At 39.1% G+C, this 17,662-nt stretch overlaps 1 protein-coding gene across 2 annotated transcripts in view; it reads right to left on the bottom strand.

Moving 5' to 3' along the window:
• The window catches only part of GUCY2C (guanylate cyclase 2C), a 43,379-nt gene that overhangs the window by 6,653 nt on the left and 19,064 nt on the right, over positions 1 to 17,662 (bottom strand). For both annotated transcript variants that reach the window (XM_058022926.1, XM_058022927.1), the window contains exons 12-21: positions 16,296 to 16,401; positions 15,719 to 15,781; positions 15,091 to 15,162; positions 14,041 to 14,145; positions 12,770 to 12,856; positions 8,564 to 8,696; positions 6,643 to 6,780; positions 2,581 to 2,669; positions 1,771 to 1,862; positions 55 to 213 (exon numbers count right to left, since the gene is read on the bottom strand). In XM_058022926.1, the coding sequence (XP_057878909.1) occupies positions 55 to 213; positions 1,771 to 1,862; positions 2,581 to 2,669; positions 6,643 to 6,780; positions 8,564 to 8,696; positions 12,770 to 12,856; positions 14,041 to 14,145; positions 15,091 to 15,162; positions 15,719 to 15,781; positions 16,296 to 16,401 (1,044 nt within the window). The remainder of the gene's footprint in view (positions 1 to 54; positions 214 to 1,770; positions 1,863 to 2,580; positions 2,670 to 6,642; positions 6,781 to 8,563; positions 8,697 to 12,769; positions 12,857 to 14,040; positions 14,146 to 15,090; positions 15,163 to 15,718; positions 15,782 to 16,295; positions 16,402 to 17,662) is intronic.

The following is a 17,662-nucleotide window of genomic DNA, read 5'->3' as shown; positions in this document are numbered from 1 at the left end:
AATAATCATATGTATGTAAATAAAATGCCAGCAAAAATCCTCCTGGCCAGTTACCTTGGAAGTAACATGAAATTGAGCCTGTCTGCTCTGTCTCTCTCCGCTTTGTACAGCTCTGTCCTTTCCTCCACCAGGTGTTCCAAGTTCCGGGAGTACAGCTGTAGACGCCGGATCAGGGTATCCATGTAGCTTTCATTGGTCTGGCCATGGAAATTACTGCAAATAACAGAATTACACAGGAGTCAAGAAGAAAGACTGATAGATGGACATTGTTGAGAGCAGTTAAAAGGAGGCCAAAAAGCAGCAGCAGACAACTTCTCCGGTGTTTGACTTCCCTGTAGTTAGAGTGCAAAGTGCCTCAAGTGTGTCATTCTTTTGCTTGCTTGGAGGCCTTATGTAGATGAATTGAAAGTCTATAATCCACACTTGTCAGTTGGAGCTGGTAATTCTTAAAGCACCCTTCAATCACCTAACCCTGCTAATATTATCTATTCCAGATTACCTTAGGTAACCCAGGAACATTCATTTATAAAAAGTAATTGGGAAGCTCAGATTCTGATAGGAAGCTAAAAATAGTAGGTAGAAAACTGCACATAATGTTTAGATGGGGACTGCAGCAGAAGAATTTAGACAATTTGGGGCTGTCTGTTTAGAAGAACAAAGAATACAGTGGAACAATGAACAGCCCCAGGGCTAATTTTACTCTCAAAATCCTGCAGACTCAAGCCTACTAACCCGTGGAAGCAGAAGTGTGGTAACATGAGCCACTCAAACCCATGTTTGTCTGGGCAGCCTGCACTCACCAAAGCAGTCTGAAAGTAATTGGTACCAGACTGACTGGAAGAGTCAGATTAGTATTGTATCCAACAGGACTTCAAAATCACTCTTACTTCAAACAAATTTTGTATCAGGGATTCATCATCTTAGACCCACCCATATTGTGTGTGACAAGAGGTAACCTCTTTGCTTTTGTAGGATGAAGGCTTAGGAGTTGAACCAGGAGGCCTTTATATTCAGCTGCAGAAAGTTTATTCAGCTGATACATTGCTATGCATAGTACAGCTGTCCTGCCCATGTAAAATGTAAAATGGTGCTGTTGGGGTTTGTTGACTGGGAGAGCCTTAAAAACTGGAAGCAATGTCCCAGGAGAAGTGATTAAAAGCTCATGGTTTGGTCATTGAAATAATTAATTCAGACCAATGTTCTGCAGGAACAATGCAGCATTGTCCAGGTGGAAGGCCTGTGTAACCCCACTGGGTTTATCCAGCTGTCAGCCTTATTATTTCCCCACAAAGCTCTGTACCACCAAAGCCCTGTAATTAATACTTGTGTGTTACAACTCAACATTTCTAGTCAGCTTAATTTGGAACCATCCAAACTTTCAAATCATCATTCAAACATCTATGTGCATTCATTTACCAAAACTTAAATTACATGAGTCACTATCCAACTCTTGACTTGAGATAAGGACAGAATTACTTGATTGGTAAAAATCCCTAACTATCCAGCTTGCTACTTTCATAATGTACCAATCTGAAGTATGGTGATCACCTCACCCTCACTCAACTAGGAAATTGTACACAGGTGTATGCATACATAACATATACACATGCTCACCTACTTTTCTGCCAAAGAATAGAAGAGAACCTAAATGAAGGCATTAAGGGTTTTCACTGACTGAATCATAATCATATCAATTTACACACTTTAAAATATGAGCTTTCTAATAGAGGAGGAGTTTGGAGCATCTTACAAAAAGCCCCTGCTACTCACCTGAATATTTTAGCCAGAGTACTCTCAATTTTCTTAAAGTCAGGCCTTTTCTCTGGATCTTCCTCCCAGCAGTTCTCCACTAGTGTATATACCTTCAAACAAAAATTTAAGGAAAAGTCTACCTGAGTGATGGATATTGACAGAGAGTAGTGCTAAACAGCACTAGTTCATTATGGAATTTCTGGTTATTCTTGACTAGCAACATATTAAATTGTGTGACTAACTGTCTTGAACCTATGGTTAGAACACTCATTGCAGGCATCTCAACTCTGTGATGACTACTGACATGATCTTAACTCGAATTTGCAATATACAAATGAAAGGCAAGTGAATGGATCCAGTCTGGCAGACTGGTGTCAGACACAGTTACTGACATGGTGGTAAATGCTGTGGTAATTTCCAATATCCCATGTTTGGGATTTTTCTGAAACTGGTGATTCAGCCAAAAAGAATGAGGCTGATTGATGAATATGTGAATATCTACAATACAGACATTTTCATCCATGCAAGAAGGCATAGGGACTACACCAGTGAAAAGAGGTATACTTGAGGTGTAATTCATCCCATCTCAAAGATACCTAAAATAGGTCAGAAGAGTGAGAGCATAAATGTCTATTTGTTTCCAGTGAAATAATTTCCCTTACTCGTATTCCACATTGCTGCTAACAACTATAGAATGCAATTTCTTCTGACAAGTTAGGGCCTTTGGAATAAAACGCATAGCTTCCACCTTCCCATGATCATAGGCTTTAGTTTGGCCAGGACTTCCACTCTTCACGCAGAAAATGGCTTTGTTAATTATTAGCTTACTTCTGCCTGTCTTTCTCCCACTGTTTCCAAGGTCAGGTCTGGTCGGAAAGGCTTTGCTCCTTTGCAGTTCTCCACTCTGTAAAGTTTCTCTAGTACACAAAAAATATCAAAGTTTTAAACAAAAAAGCATAAAAAGGACATTGTCATTGTCTATAGCAGTCTATGATGTTACAAGGTACTGTACAAACAGAACTCTTGAGCATAGTTCCCTCATTTTGATGTGAATTTCAACTTTGAAGCTTTTCTAAATATATGGCACAAGACCAAAAAAGGTTGGCTTGAAGGTCCCTGAAAGCAAAACAAATAGAAATGTACATGAGTATTTACTGGTCACAGTAGACACTGTGGTTATGGCATCTTCCCAAATGAATGTTGGGCATTATTAGTGTGCCTCTCAGCATGTAGTATAATTATAGTCAAAAACAATGAGAAAAGCCCATTGCAACTTGATCAAAAGTGTGGAGACATACGCTGCTCATTAGAGCAGTTCAAATCATCCTGCACATGCTTAACTTCCTTAAAACTAAGCTATTCATATAAACGGGTTAAAAGCATTGCATTTGTTAACTCATTTGTTCTCCTAGTCATAAAACCCATTCTATGAAAGTTATTTGGACTCTGAACACATCAAAATCAGGCTGCATTTGCACAACTCAATTTAAGCACAGTAAGAGAGAGCTAAAGCAAAAACATCTTCCTTTGTCTTTTTCCTGCAGACTTCAAGAATTCCAGGGAAAGGAAGGTATTTAAAAAAGAGAAGTAATTTTTAACCTCTGGAGTTAAGGGAAATTAAAAAGGATTTGTGAATCAGAACAGATAATTTATATTAATAATGTCTGATTATATTTTGGATACAATTGTACTGAAGGAAGCATATAATGACATGAGGAAGATCTATAATTGCACTGGTCTAGGGCAGCTACAGATGCCTAAACATGCCAATGTGCATGATCACACCAAAATGATACAGCAGCTTCTGCCTTTTTGGTACAGAAATTACAGACTAGAGAAGGAGCAGGAAACTTGAGTCTCCCAAATGCTATAGAGGGGAGAAACTGCTGAGAAGTCTTCTGTGGGCTAAGAGACAAGAAAGTCTATGTAGGGCTCATGTTGCAGAAGGAATGTGCTGGCTTTCCATGCTTGGACACACACCTGAGAGAGGAAGTAACAGTACCTATTAGCAACACTGCAATTAGTCAGAAAGTAGTGGACAAGAAAGGCAGCTTGAATTGAGCATTGGTACGTGGCAAGACTTCACAGTCTTGAGCAGTCAATGAGGTGTTTCTGAGAAGAGTGGAGTAACCAGATGGGGAACAGCTTCTTGCAGAGGTGTCAGTGAAAAGGACTATGACCTACTTCTACACATTAGAAATCCAGTTCTGTATACCTGTAATGGGACTTCTTCTCTCTCATTAGCAGCAATATTATTCTACATTAAGTTGATTGATACATATTTTCATGTTGAGAAAATTGGCTCACAGACTAACTGAGAGTTTAATTTTGCTAAGTTGGTGGATGGAGCTCAGGTATGGGGTTTTTTAAAATAAGTCTTTTAAAGTCTGAACACAATCTTTGCTACTGTCATTTAAGCCTGCAGAAGCAGTTATATCAGTTATCCTGAAATATTAATATAATGTCTTTTAATTTGCAGAGACTAACTTCTGATAGCCTAGACATTGAAAGAGTTTCTCTTGTGACTTAAAAACCAAATGAATCTAACATACAACAGGGACATTTCTTCGTCCACTACCACTGACTCTAATTTGGTACTTTTCCCCCTCTTTTTATCTTGGACATTTGTAAATTAATGGTCACCCCAAGTTTAAGCTACTGTCTTCCAAAGTTAGATGACGCCACAAGCAAAATGCAGAAGTGTTTGAATAAGTTGGTTCACTGTCTTGCTCATCTTGGCTAATGAATGAATCAGGCATTTAAATGAGGAGCCACTTCAGCAATATGTAATAAAACGAATTCCTTTCTGTTACATGAAATTTGATGAACTGATGAACATATTTTACTCAACTTGCATAAACAAAAGTCAAGAATAATACCAGAAGCCATTAGACCAGCAATGTGTATCTTAAACATCTAATAATGCTTTTATAGAAAAAAGGTTTTGTGGAGAAAACAATCTCCTTGGTGAATGGAAAATGTAAAATTTCATCTGAAATTTACAAAGCAGATTATTTTTTAAGTTACAGTGGACCCAGACTTAGCAAACAGATTTCACGTCTAGTAAATTTCTTGTTGTTTTGCCTCACATGCTAATATGTAACCATCTCCAGCAACATCACTTAGGTGCTGTTAGGTACCTAGCTTAGGTGCTACAAAATCTTTAAATTCCATGGATTGCCCTCTTGCTGTTTGAAAGGGACAGTCTTTCCAAAGAGACAGAATACAGCATTAAGATACAGGTCAAAGATAAAACAAAGAACCAGGTTCTGGCTGTGATAGCCAGGGTCAAAAACAGAGCAGTGAGGATGCCACCACATCTCAGAAAAGCAAAGAAACACTATGTCTGAGGCTAACTTAATACCATTAACACAACACAGAAAGATTGCAAATGCTCAACAAGCCATTAAAAGAATGTAGTTTGCTATAGATTTGCTTCATAAGTCAAAATGAGCAAGGCAGGGCATTGCACTTTCTCCATGTTGGCAATATTTGTAAAATTCTTGCATTCGTAAGGATTGTGCCTGCCTATTCCCAAGAAATAGGAATAGAAAGGCCTTATTTTCTCTACCTTTCATTAAGCATGGAATCCTGAACAGTTTGTTTTCAGGAGAACAGACATTTCTAATCTCCATTAGATCTACATTTCTATTTTAGAGTTGGTGATGTCAAAAACTGTGTTTCCCCAAACATGAACACAGATTTGTGGTAGTGTAGGATGATGAACATGCCCCAGAAATTATTCTCAAAAGTGACTCAGTAAAAGGGCTATTAGGCTGTTGAGCTGCTGCTCTAGGTGTTTTAACAAATGTGAGGCGGATCTAACAGAATGACTCAGAGGTAAAGGCTATGTCTAAATTTGTTGTTAGTAACTGTTGTTAGTCACTAGGAAAATCCCAAACCCACACATGTTTCTCTGTCAGTTTTAGTACATAATAATGCCTGGATTCTGGGAATTGGGATTGACTGGGCCGGATAGGGGTGGATATTGTCCCGGTTTTAGCTAGGCTAGTTAATTTCTTCTCAGAAACTGACAGCATGTTGTGTTTTGATTTTGGAATAAGAATGGTAACACACTGATGTTTTGGTATTTTGCTAAGCTGTATTTATCCTAAATCAAGGACTTTTTTTAAAACTTGTTTCAGGTCCCCTGCCAGTGAGAGGTTACTTTATTTTTGATTATTTAACTGTTCTTATCTCAACCTGTAACTTTTACTTTGATTCTCCTCCTCATTCCACCAGGGGGAAGGACGGTAGAGAGGGGAGGTTGAGCAAGTGGCTGCATGTTGCTTAATTCCCAGCTGGGCTTAAAACCACAACAGCTACTCAAAAACAATGTCCCAAAATGCACAATAAGGGTTTAATAGATGCACTACAGGAGGAGATGATTTTTCTGACAGAAGTTAAATTGCTAAAGTTAATTATAACCAGCTTGAATGAAGTCTGAATTGCCAGTTTTTAAATGCCAACTGTTCTTGTGTCATGCAGCTGAGTTTTTGTTTTTCTGTGTTGACAATGCTGATTTATGCTGCCTAAAATAAATGGCATATTACATGTTGTTTCTAAGTCAAAATAGAAAAATCTTTGAGGCCTTTAAATGTTACAGTAAGTCTGGACAGCACTGTATAATGTTAACTTCCGTAATGCTGGGCTCCAGGTGAGAAGGAAAAGAAAGGGCAAGAAAACTCAATGCAAACTTTAGTTACAGAAGAAGAGACACTTGTGCCCAGAGTGAGATCCTTCAAACAGGCTCTTCATTCACCACAGAGAAAGGAGCAGCTGTTCAAGCAGTTATCAGAGACAGTGCCTTTCACAAAACATGGAGAATGGGGCAGCTACAGCTACAACCATCCCAGAAGGCTGCAATAGACGGGAAACCAGTGGAATTACCTCTGTTGTCCCACCAGTGTTTGGTGTAGAAGGTCTCTCTGCGTAGGATGATTTCTTGGGCAATGATCCCATAGCTGTACACATCACCCTTCTGAGATGCATCAGCATGCCGGAGATGCTCAGGAGCTGTCCACAGGTCTGAAGATACAGATGGCAATGCAGGATGATGCAAAGGGGAAAGGAGAGAAGCAATTGCAAAAAAGGGTGATCCTTCTCAGACCATCCACTGGCTATAATGATATTTCCTTTTACTATTTTCATATCCAATCCAGAGCCCACTGGTATTTTGGATTTCCTACTTTAGCATTTTTCTTGAGAAGCTGACATCAATTCAGGTTAGATAAAACTCGGATGTAGTTTTCAATTTTCTGGGATTTGCTGACCCTGCTACTTTGCACTGTAGATGCAGACTCTTACACCTTCAGAAAAGTTATATTTATTGGCAATGAACTTGCTCTTCTTAGCTATGTGTCAAAGGCTTCTTAGAAGTAGCCTATGTATCTGGATAAGACCAAGGAGTGCCAGTGCTATAATAAAAATACTCTGAGCAATAAATTATTGAGCTAGGAGGTGCAAGGAGATTTTATACAAAGTGTCTGATAAAAAGACAGCAATATTTCCCAATGACCTTAATATCATGAAGCTATTGAAATAATTTTCAAGTGCTTTTGAGTCTGGCATAATATTACCTGCTCATAACTACTTGCCTTCTACAGAAATTATTAATCTGTATTTCTAGTGCAATGAGCACCGCTGTACCTCAAAACCAGAATGCTGCCATGGTACAACAGCTGTGACATGCTGGTGACATAACAGAGACCTGAACACAGTGACCATGAAGACAGTGTTATGATATTAGGCTGTAACATCCAACCACAATAAATCTGTGGATCTCTTGTGAAACACTGAGTTTTCATCAAGGACATAGACTGAGTAGCCAGAAATTTTGAGTCTGTTTACAAGCAGTAAAAGAAGATAAATACATTACAATGTAGTACTAATACTAATACTAATAATAAAAATTTAAAAATTAAAATTTTAAAATGAAGAATTAATAGAACATTTATGTTCAGTGAACTTTTCTTAGTCCTTTTTAATGTTCTTATTGCTACTCTTGAGTACGTTTGTGTCTAAATGTAAAAATTTTCTGCAAACCTGTTGCAACCAGTTTCTTTTCAGGTCATATGCTGCAGTTGCAGCACAGTGCTGTGTTTATTATATCTCAAGCTCTACTCTGCATATTCATATGACATAATTTCAGATGGGCTCATCTTTTCACTCCAGATCAAGTAAGAAGGAAAAGATGAGTAGAAATGAGTGTTCTATTTTACAGAAATATTCTATGAATGTGAGGTGAATAGAAAATGTAGAGAAAAGCTATTAATATTATTTCAATCTGGCTGAGCATATATTATGAGATTCCTAACTAAGGAATAAGAAACAGAGTTATCATCAGATATCAATACAGATTTTTTCAAGGATTATCAGAGTCATGTCTGTTACTGTTTAAATGATACCACAGAGCACTGTGGTAACACATGTATCTAGTCAATTACAAGATTTATGGTAAATTAACTCTTTTTTTTTCTTCACACAGTTTCAGTACTACTGCTGAAAAGAGCTGTTTGCATGAAGGACTTGGATACTGAAAATGTTTCTCACATCTCAATCACAGGTGAAATCTCTGTTTTCTAAACTAAAAGCTGAATATTCATCTTTCCTTGTTCTCACACTGTCTGCTAGTAATTCTTCCATTGTGCTATTCAAGTTAAAAACATATAATGGCTGCTATAATATGAATCAAAGTTGCATTGTTTTCTACTGTGTACAAGACGTAATTAGACCCTACTGGTCTATGAAGATGAGAAAATTCCACTGGGTTGGAAACTGTGAAGGAGAGTCCAGACAGGCATTTTTTTACCTTTCCTTGGAGGCAGAATTGAATTACAGCCAAAATCAGTGATCTTCACTACCATGCGATTGTCTACTACACAGTTTGTGGATTTGAGTCGACCATGGACTTCAGTTTTGCTTGAGTGCAGATAAGACATTCCCTGTGGTTGAGAATAAAAGAGAAAGAAAGCATAACTACATGTGGGACACTCAGATGTTACCAGACTCAACAAGAATGTGAATATTAGCATAGTATCTGTGCAAGTAATTAGATGGACTTCATCTGCAATGGATATGCATAAATCACAATTCACTTTCATATTATTATTTTACAAAGGAGACTTTCCAAGGTCTTAGGAACAGTCAGTATTGAGAAATGGGTCATGGGAGGCCATTCTTACTCTTAGTTAACAACAATCTGACATACCATCTTCGTTTTGTCAATATTAGAGCACACGTAATTAAGGAAATGTATTTCCTCCCACAAAAGTTTTAATTTCACTTACAATAAATGTCTTTGGATAAATTTAATATAGATTTCTTGGAATGTCACACAAAAAGTGCTTCCAACTACACGTTCATCCAAGAGACACAAGAAGTGTGAGAGGAATTGCTTCTTATGTCTGTATTGTCTTTGAAGATCACCATACACCAGAAATGTTTTCTGAAACATTGCAGCAGATCCTGTAATTGCAAAACAGAGGGCTCCAGAGCAGTCAATGCAGAGAGTGTCAGATGATGCACTAGGGCTTAGATCAGACAGAGGATTGGACTAGACAGACATAAAGGTCTCTGCTGACCTGACTGTTTATGGTTTTCTCTGTACAAGGCAATACACAGCAGATATCCATGAGCTAAACCTGAAGCAAGCATGAGGCCTGGCCAGTACAGTTTCATCTTTATCTCCTGAGATTCAGACTCCTGACTCACAACACACAGAGGCATACAGAGGTGTGTAGCTCGCCCCTTTTTACTCATTGCCTCTAAATTATCTGATCCAGCCTAAGACACTCAAATATGGTGCAATACATGAGAAGGGGCTAGCACTGAGGCACAGCAGTGGGTGTCAACTGAAGAAGGGAGCAGGTATGCTAATTTGTACCCTCTTGCTATTATTTATTCTGTTCCATTTCACTCTTCTGAACGACTTAAACTCACACCAACTTATAACCTATTTGTTCTTCTTCCTATAGCCCTCATTTCTTTGTGCTCACTATATGACGTGCAATCTCTATCCTGTGGAAGTCAGAACAGGTATGTTATATCTGTTCAGTTTCTTCTCTGAATGATCTTCCACTTAGGCTCCTACGTGTATAGCTCATCTTTTTCTGTAACTGGTAGAATCCCATCAGGGTTACATGGCTCATGTGGTCATGATACACTGTATGACATGCTGGGTCTTCTTTTCAAAGAAGTCCTTACCTTCTTTTCAAATATTGGGTTATTCCTAATTGGGAATGGATCAGCAAATGCTACAAGAGATCACTGAGATACAAGCTGAGTTTTGGGCAGAGTAGATGTACGTTTGAGACACAAGCTGCCTGCAAAAGATGCAATCTCTGGAGAATGTTGTTGGACTGGTTATCCTGGATCTATCTAGACCATGCCAAATTTACAGAGATTGTGTGCACACTATACCCAAGGAACACATTTCTTGATTAAGCAGCTTTTCGCATGCAGCCCTGATGACACTACCCGGGATGTTTTGCGTGCTTTAGGCCCTTTTCCCTCCAGCAACGCCTTCTTCCAGCTCCTGCTTTCATTAGCCACAAAATATTTCCATTACTGCAGCAGAATTCCCAATTAGTATCAGCATCAAATGACAGGCAAAGGTAATTTAGATTTCCTTACCCCAAGGCTTTCTTGTTAACAACTTCTGGAGGCAAAGGTCTTGTAAATGTCCCTGATAAAATTTTCCTCTTTCCTCCCCACTAACATATGCACCTACCTGAAAACACAGAACCTATTAAAAACCCACAATGTGATTTTCAAAATTTAAAATGGCTTTCAGTACAATAGTTCCAAATATTTGAGCATTCTTGTAACCTTTGCTCCGGAGCTCTGAAGCTTTAGTTCTGACTGACAAACCTTTTCCTGGCATAATGCAAGAATATTACAACCCCTTGCACAATATCCTGCAGCAGCCACTTATTTAATAAATAGTATTGCAACAACAGTGTATGCACTAATAACTACAAGGCTTGATTACTGCAATTCCCTCTCAGCAGACCTTTCATCAGAGCTCTTTGGGCACATGGCCAAATCCATGTAGTTATAAGGTGGTCCCATCAATCCAAGAGGCAGATACAATAGCAAGAAAGAAAGAAAAGATGGAGGGGGGAAAGCAAACTGAATAGATTTAGGACTTCCTCTTTGGCCACATCACCTTTTCTATTGAATTAGAGACTGCTCCAAGAATAGTCATCACTTGGCTGTTTGCTCCAGGGAATACAGAAGACCCAACCTTTGTTCAGAAACAGATGCAGCAGCTTCTCAAGCAAGCATAGTACAAGAACTGTTTGGGCCATGGTAAAAGCAGAGTGAATGAAAGTGGTGGTGTGGAGAGGGAGAAGCATCTCAAAAGGAAGGCAAAGGAACACCAGGTCATAAGTATTTTAATAGCCTGGAGAGCTGCAGCTGGACTTGAAAAGGACAGATACTGAGATGAGAGGAACTGGAGCTGAGAGGGCATGAAATTACTTCTTTAAAAAGAGAAGCCATTCAAGTAAATATAGATATGGTGCTTGGAGGTTTAGAAGATATGGTTTGGAAAAAGCAATACTAGAATTTCATGGAAATGTGTAGGTCCCAGAAGCTTCACCATAGTATCAAGGAATAGGAGAGTTGGCAGGTCATCCAAACAACAGTAATTTTCCTGATAATCCTAGGTACATACAAGTTTTCATGAAGAGTTTGTGAACCATCTCTCCTAACACAGGTAATAATGCTCAGGAGCCATTCCACATAACAGATGCTTTGTGCCAATCCATCCTCAGGTGCCATGTCCCCTTTACCAATGGTGCAGCAAATGACTGGCTGTGCAGTCTCAGCATAATTGCAGTCATTGGGCATTTGGTCACTCCCTTCAGAGGGACTGGGATTTCTCTTTCCTCATAAACAGAGACAGTACTAATCATTATTTGCTAAGGAAACATCTGAAGGTGATCTGAGGGTGCAAGGGTGCAAAGGGTTAAAAAATACTCTGTGTTTTGAGGAGGAAGAGAAACTCCTCTGCTGCTACTTAAAATGAAACTTTAACTGAACGTAAACTGAACTTGAAAGTCATTAACAAGGCCAACAAACTGTGACAATTTGGATTAAGTGGGCTTTAATAAAGCACAAGATTTTCAATATCTCTTTAGAACAGACACAGTGGAGTCATTCATCGTGGAGAACAAATCTGAACTGGTGCATGTAGGGAAATAGGAGGCCTGTTCAACTCAAACCAGCTATAGGAAGAGGAGAGCAGCTGAGCCCTGGCAAAAAGATTAGATTGTGGAGGGGGTTCTTTACATTATCTGTAGAGGCATAATGAATTATTATACCAGTGAATTACAAAGGGTCCTTACCTACTAGCTAAACAGTTACGAGTGTCTAATGTAGAACAGAATTTCCTTTACTGTGCATATTGATTTTTCCTACCACAAGGACCTAAAAAGCAAAGATCTGTTGAAAGCTACTGAAAACCAGCCTTGGTTTCTGTACATGACTAAATTTTTCCCTCTCCAACTGCTTGAAATCGATAGCTGTAGTGAGAAACCAGTGTCTCACTCTAATGAGAAAATGAGGATGGTACATGAACAGTTTGTTTAGAAAAAGTTGATCCCATCTCTGGATAGATATTAGAATAAGTCTGTGATTTGAAAAAATACAGTTTTGCTCTGTATGCTTTACCTGAGGCCACAAAGCAGTGTGTTTTGCAGAGCTTGTGACGGCATAAGCCCTACTTAACAGAACCACTGGTCAGCAGATTGTAACCCTCTGATCTCTGGGCCACATTTCTTTGGGGTATACTTGATTTGTTTATTTATAAATAGCCCCAGGCCAGTTCTGGCCCCCCTATTTCCTCCTTCAGTCTGAAAGCCTGCCTCAGATAACTGTCCCCAGAGGAGAACAGACTGGAAGGGCACACAGCTCTAGGAAAGAAGACGACTTTGAGAGCTACACTCCTCAGAGGATCAGTTCTGCAAGACAGGACAGGCTGATTTACATTTACATATGACAGCACACTTACCTTGGCAATATCATACATGACAGAGATTTTAAATTCCCAGTCCATGAACGTGCCATCAGGGTAGGATATTTTATCATTTAAAACATCCTGTCAAGAGAAGAAAGGTTTTTCAGGGAAAAAGCAGAAGATGAGATATGGGTGCACAAATTGCATGCCTTTCAACCAGCAACTTTGGTTTTTATAGAAAGTACATGCACTAGAACAGAAGTTGACTCAAAAATTAGGGAATATTAAATATATATTAAGTTCAGACAGAGCTAGAAAAGTGGGGACTACAGAAAAGAAAGGTTTCTGCAATTAAAATAGGTTGCGAAATCGGTTTTCAAAACAAGTTTTTAATAACACAAAATAGCTGAGAAACAAATGGTCAAGTTGTGCAAGAGGAAGGCAGAGGATTTTCCATGTTTTGTGCTCACAGTCCATTTCCTACCAATTTACTCCTAGCCTAACAAGTTCAAAGTAAACTGTTGCTTTATCTTTGCCTGCCAGTCATTTACAGTTCTTTCAGACATGATGACATCCATTGATAAAGGTAAACTTCCATAAGTATGCCAGTTAACCATAAAATAACTTAGAGAACAATTATTTTGCTGCCTTGCTGTGAGTTTGTTCCAGAGACCACTGCTACTGATGACAGTCTTTATATGATCACAGAAGCAGAGACGATATATACCCTCAGAAGAGCTGATGATTATCACTTCATGATTAGCACTGAAATAATATTGGTAGTACTAAACCAGTAATAAAGTAGTAAGTCTTTCCATATTCTTGCCAGCATCAATTTACCATTTCTTTTTATAAACAAAAAATAAGGGTTATTTTCCCTTAAAATGCAGAACTTGCCATTTTTCTCCCTTACTAATATTGAATATATTCTTTTTTTCTGTTCTTGCATACTCTGTGGTACACAAGCACATCAGCAGAGAAAACAGCTACAGATTGGAAAATTAAGAACAAGTTAAATCCTATATGCTTCCAATAGGGGACACAACACCAATACTGGCTGTTACTGTGGCCTGGGTCTGTACTTTTCCTTGGCTCCCCCCCACCTCGTCCTCTTGCTGCTGAGAACCATCAAAGTGACACAGCAGAACCTGGGGAGGGATGGGGAGCGCCAAGCAAGGGGGAGGAAACTTAGAATCAGAAACCTGCCACCTCTTGCTCAGTCCATGGCTGCTGTACGAGGGTCAAAGACAGAGAGATGGGGATTTCTTTTCTTACTTTGAAATTTGATAATTTGGGGGTAGAAGGAGACCCTTAAAATTCTTTACCCGCAAAGAACCTCTTTCGCAGTATTCAATCACCCCAAAGATCATGGTGTCTATCTTCACAGTGCCATAGAACTTGGTCAGGTTGTAATAATCAATCTGTAGGAGCTGGAGCAGAGACATTTAATCTGTTTTTAAAAGCAATCATTTTTAGTACAGAAACATAGGACATGGATATTTGTATGACATGGCTTTTTATCTCAGGCCCTGATAAGATGTATGAGTTTCCCTTAAACCAGAGTGTGCTAAGGCACTGAGTGAAGTACTTGAACACATTTGTCATTCTAGAATCTTCTGGATTAGGGAGATAAGAGTGGCTGCTGTTGGGTACTGCAAGTTAATTTTAGAGCCCAATATAGTATCTATTACTGCCTCTCTATCAAACCTCCCAGCTGACCAGAATAGCCATTATGAGTGACAGAATGATGTGAATCAGTCAGTAAATGAGCAAGTAATAAAAATTTAATGATGCTGCATGATATTATGGAGTTTGTCCATTTAAATAGACAACAGTAGTTTACTTCGAGGTATTTTTAGAGTTTATTGAATTCACAATATAGCAGTGTTGTGTAATAGGAAAACCATTCAAAAAAAGACGCAGTACTGCAGCCAAATTAATCTCCCATGCTGAAAGAGTCTGTATGCAAAAGTCAGCAGAGAGTAACTTATATTTAAAGAGCTGCACTTGGCATTCAATAATAAGATTTAACTACAACATTCCACTACTGATGAATTAGTATGATATGAGCCAAAAGAGTGCAGTGCCTTTTAGCATCAGCTATAAAAACTGATTAAGTAAGGCCATATGACAGCACATGAATAACTTCATTCATCCTCAGCTTGACTGGCACACGATTCAGACTCTGAAGTGGTGATGAGATCACATAACAAAGATAAAGTTCATCAAGCAATATCCTTTGAGGAATTCATTACCTGTCCACCTCACAAACATGCACAAGCACATGGCTATTGGAGTTGACAGCGGAAAGCAATGACTTCACTCATAGCCTCCATCCCACCCTGCTGTGTCCAGTTTCTATGTGCAACAGTTACCTTGTTCAGTTCTATTTTTTGCTTTTCTGAGAAATTTCCATCACTGTATTTGAGATCCTTTAGAATCACCACCTGAAGGAAAAATACCAGTGGGAGAAAAAAAGTCATATATTTAGTACAACAGCAATTAGTCTTTCTCTTCCAAGAAATGTCCATACAAAGAAATACTTCAGAAACACCTGCCTACTGTTTCACTGTTGGAGTTTCAGTTAATCAGCTAATAAGTACTGGAGCTATATTTTCTTCAAAGGATTTAGATCTATCAGTTGTGCAGATTTTAACTCAACAAGAATATACCTCAATCAGGCAGATAGCTCTACTGAATGCAAAGAATTGCCATGTAAATGGCCTGTCCTCCATTAAGCTATTCTCCTCTTTAGTACCAAAATGTATCAGATTTCTGGTCCCTGTGTTTATGCTGCTGTACTCCAGGGCTAGGGGTTCATGGAGTCTAATATTTAGCCTTCTGTCAGCAAACAAAATACATAGCAGAAGATCGGGAACAAAGGGCTTATTCCTTCCATAAGAACTAACCATTCTGCAAGGTCAGGGGAGGTGGAATGACCTCCTCCCAAAATGTGCCCTCCTAAAGGTGAGGAAGGGAGCATGGACACTGCAGTCAGGTTACCTTCTTGTCATACTTGCCCTGGCGAAGTCTCTGGGTGGTGTCACGTCTCTTATCTTCATCAATCTGAGAACAAAGAAGAATAATTAACTTGCAATTATCACCTACTCCTCACTTGACAGGTCCAGAGGGATTAGTAATGTCTGTGTGTGCCACACGGAGAAGCATAAACCTCTCTCTCTAGGGAGGGTCACTACATGCCACAGAAATTGTGGGACATCCATGCCACTCCCAGGCCCTCCACCTGCTGTTTTCATGCTCTTTGGCATTATAGAGGCATAACAATGCACAGGAAATCATTTGTAACAGAGACTGGAAGTCAATACCCAGCCCATTCCCCCATCATAAAATGAGCTTTATCGATAGGAACAGGTATATTCTATTAGGGAGCAATAGATGGGGAATGATTTCTATTTCTTCAATACAGCAAGTGTGGGTTAAAATAAAAATCAAAAATCAACAGGTCCTCATCCTACCAGAGCCATAGGGTGCTGTAGTCAGAACATGTCAAAACCCCAGCATTGATTGTCCTTAGGAGACAGAATCCAAGATCCAGCTTTGGACACTGTGCTTCTCTTACCTTTAAACTAACATAACTTGTCTCACTGGTCTCTAGAGGCAGGATTTCCTCAGGTGGTATATGGGACCATTTCTTCCACCGGCGCTCATTATCTCTCCTGTACTTCCTGAAGAACAAGAGAAGCCTTCTGGGACATCCTCCCAGGGAACCAAAACCCACAACAGGAGATTAGGACAGGGAAGCATCTAGCGTCAGGATGACACAAGGATGGTGTGACAGGTTGATGAGACTTGAGCAGAAGCCTTGTGGCTCTCATCCAGTTTTCCAGTTTGAGGAAACTCCTTAATTCTCCTAGCTTTGGGAAAGCCTAAATGTTCATTCATTCTGTAGCAGAACAGAACAGATTTAGCAGAACAGCTGCTAGGCAATTGCCAGAGTCTTAGGGGTGGTCAGAAGAATTTAAAGCATAAAGGACCATCTGGATTTTAAACAGTTTTCTCCTCCATGTTATTAAATGTACTTGGAAGAGAGGTCCCACAAACAAATGTAAGCCAAAGGAAGTCCTGCCATCCACAGTGGTTAGTAAGAACTGCTGTGAATACAATGCCAGGAGAGGAGGTGCTGAGTGCCTTTTTGTGGGTGTCCCTTGTATTCTTCACATTTTATAAAAATGAGGGAAGAGTCCTTGGAAATGGGAGAAAGAAACTGCTGTCTCCCCTGCAGAAATTCAGAGCAAGCAGTCTTAGAGAAAAGCTAGTGCTCATCAAAGACAGCTAGTGCTCATCAAATTGTCTCCTTACTTGTGCAAGTCCTTCCTCAACTCAAAAAACTGCACAGAATTGAGTGGAGAGTTTGCAGGAGAATCCTAACACACTGATAACTGCTGGCAAATGCTCCAAATGGCAGAACCCATACTACTGACTAATAACACAAATATTCCCTTGTTCACTACATTTTTTTAGCATATATTTGCTTAAGAAAATGAAGACCAACAATTGCAATAAGAACTGTTTTTCTCTGTTCTACCTTGTAAGGTGTGTCTATGTGTCATTAGGATGCACTAGAGTTCAAACTGGTATCAGCTGGTTATTAAGAACATATCAAACTGAATTAAAACCTACTAGGTCTAATATTTAGTTACATGTTTTTCAGGATTTAGACTTTTTACTTTGCAGTCAGAACTTCACAGGTAGCTGTAGACTAGTTCAAGTGTGCTAGAAACTTAGGAGATAAAGAACAAATAATGAGACATTTTGTTGATTTTCGTAGGAATTTCTCTTCTTTGCTTGTTAGGGGATAATCTTCAGTAGCAATTATATTTGAGAAGTTTACTATTGTTTTGACACTAAAAGTGCAAGTTTTATTCGAAAAAAGTCTCAGAAATCTCTTCTATATTTGATGCTTGGGAATATCACAAAGATATGTAG

This window comes from Melospiza georgiana, chromosome 4, assembly GCF_028018845.1.
Source record: "Melospiza georgiana isolate bMelGeo1 chromosome 4, bMelGeo1.pri, whole genome shotgun sequence".
In the NCBI taxonomy this organism is placed as follows: Eukaryota; Metazoa; Chordata; class Aves; order Passeriformes; family Passerellidae; genus Melospiza; species Melospiza georgiana.
Note: the sequence above shows the minus strand (reverse complement) of the source record. Positions and strands in the feature narration are given on the sequence as shown.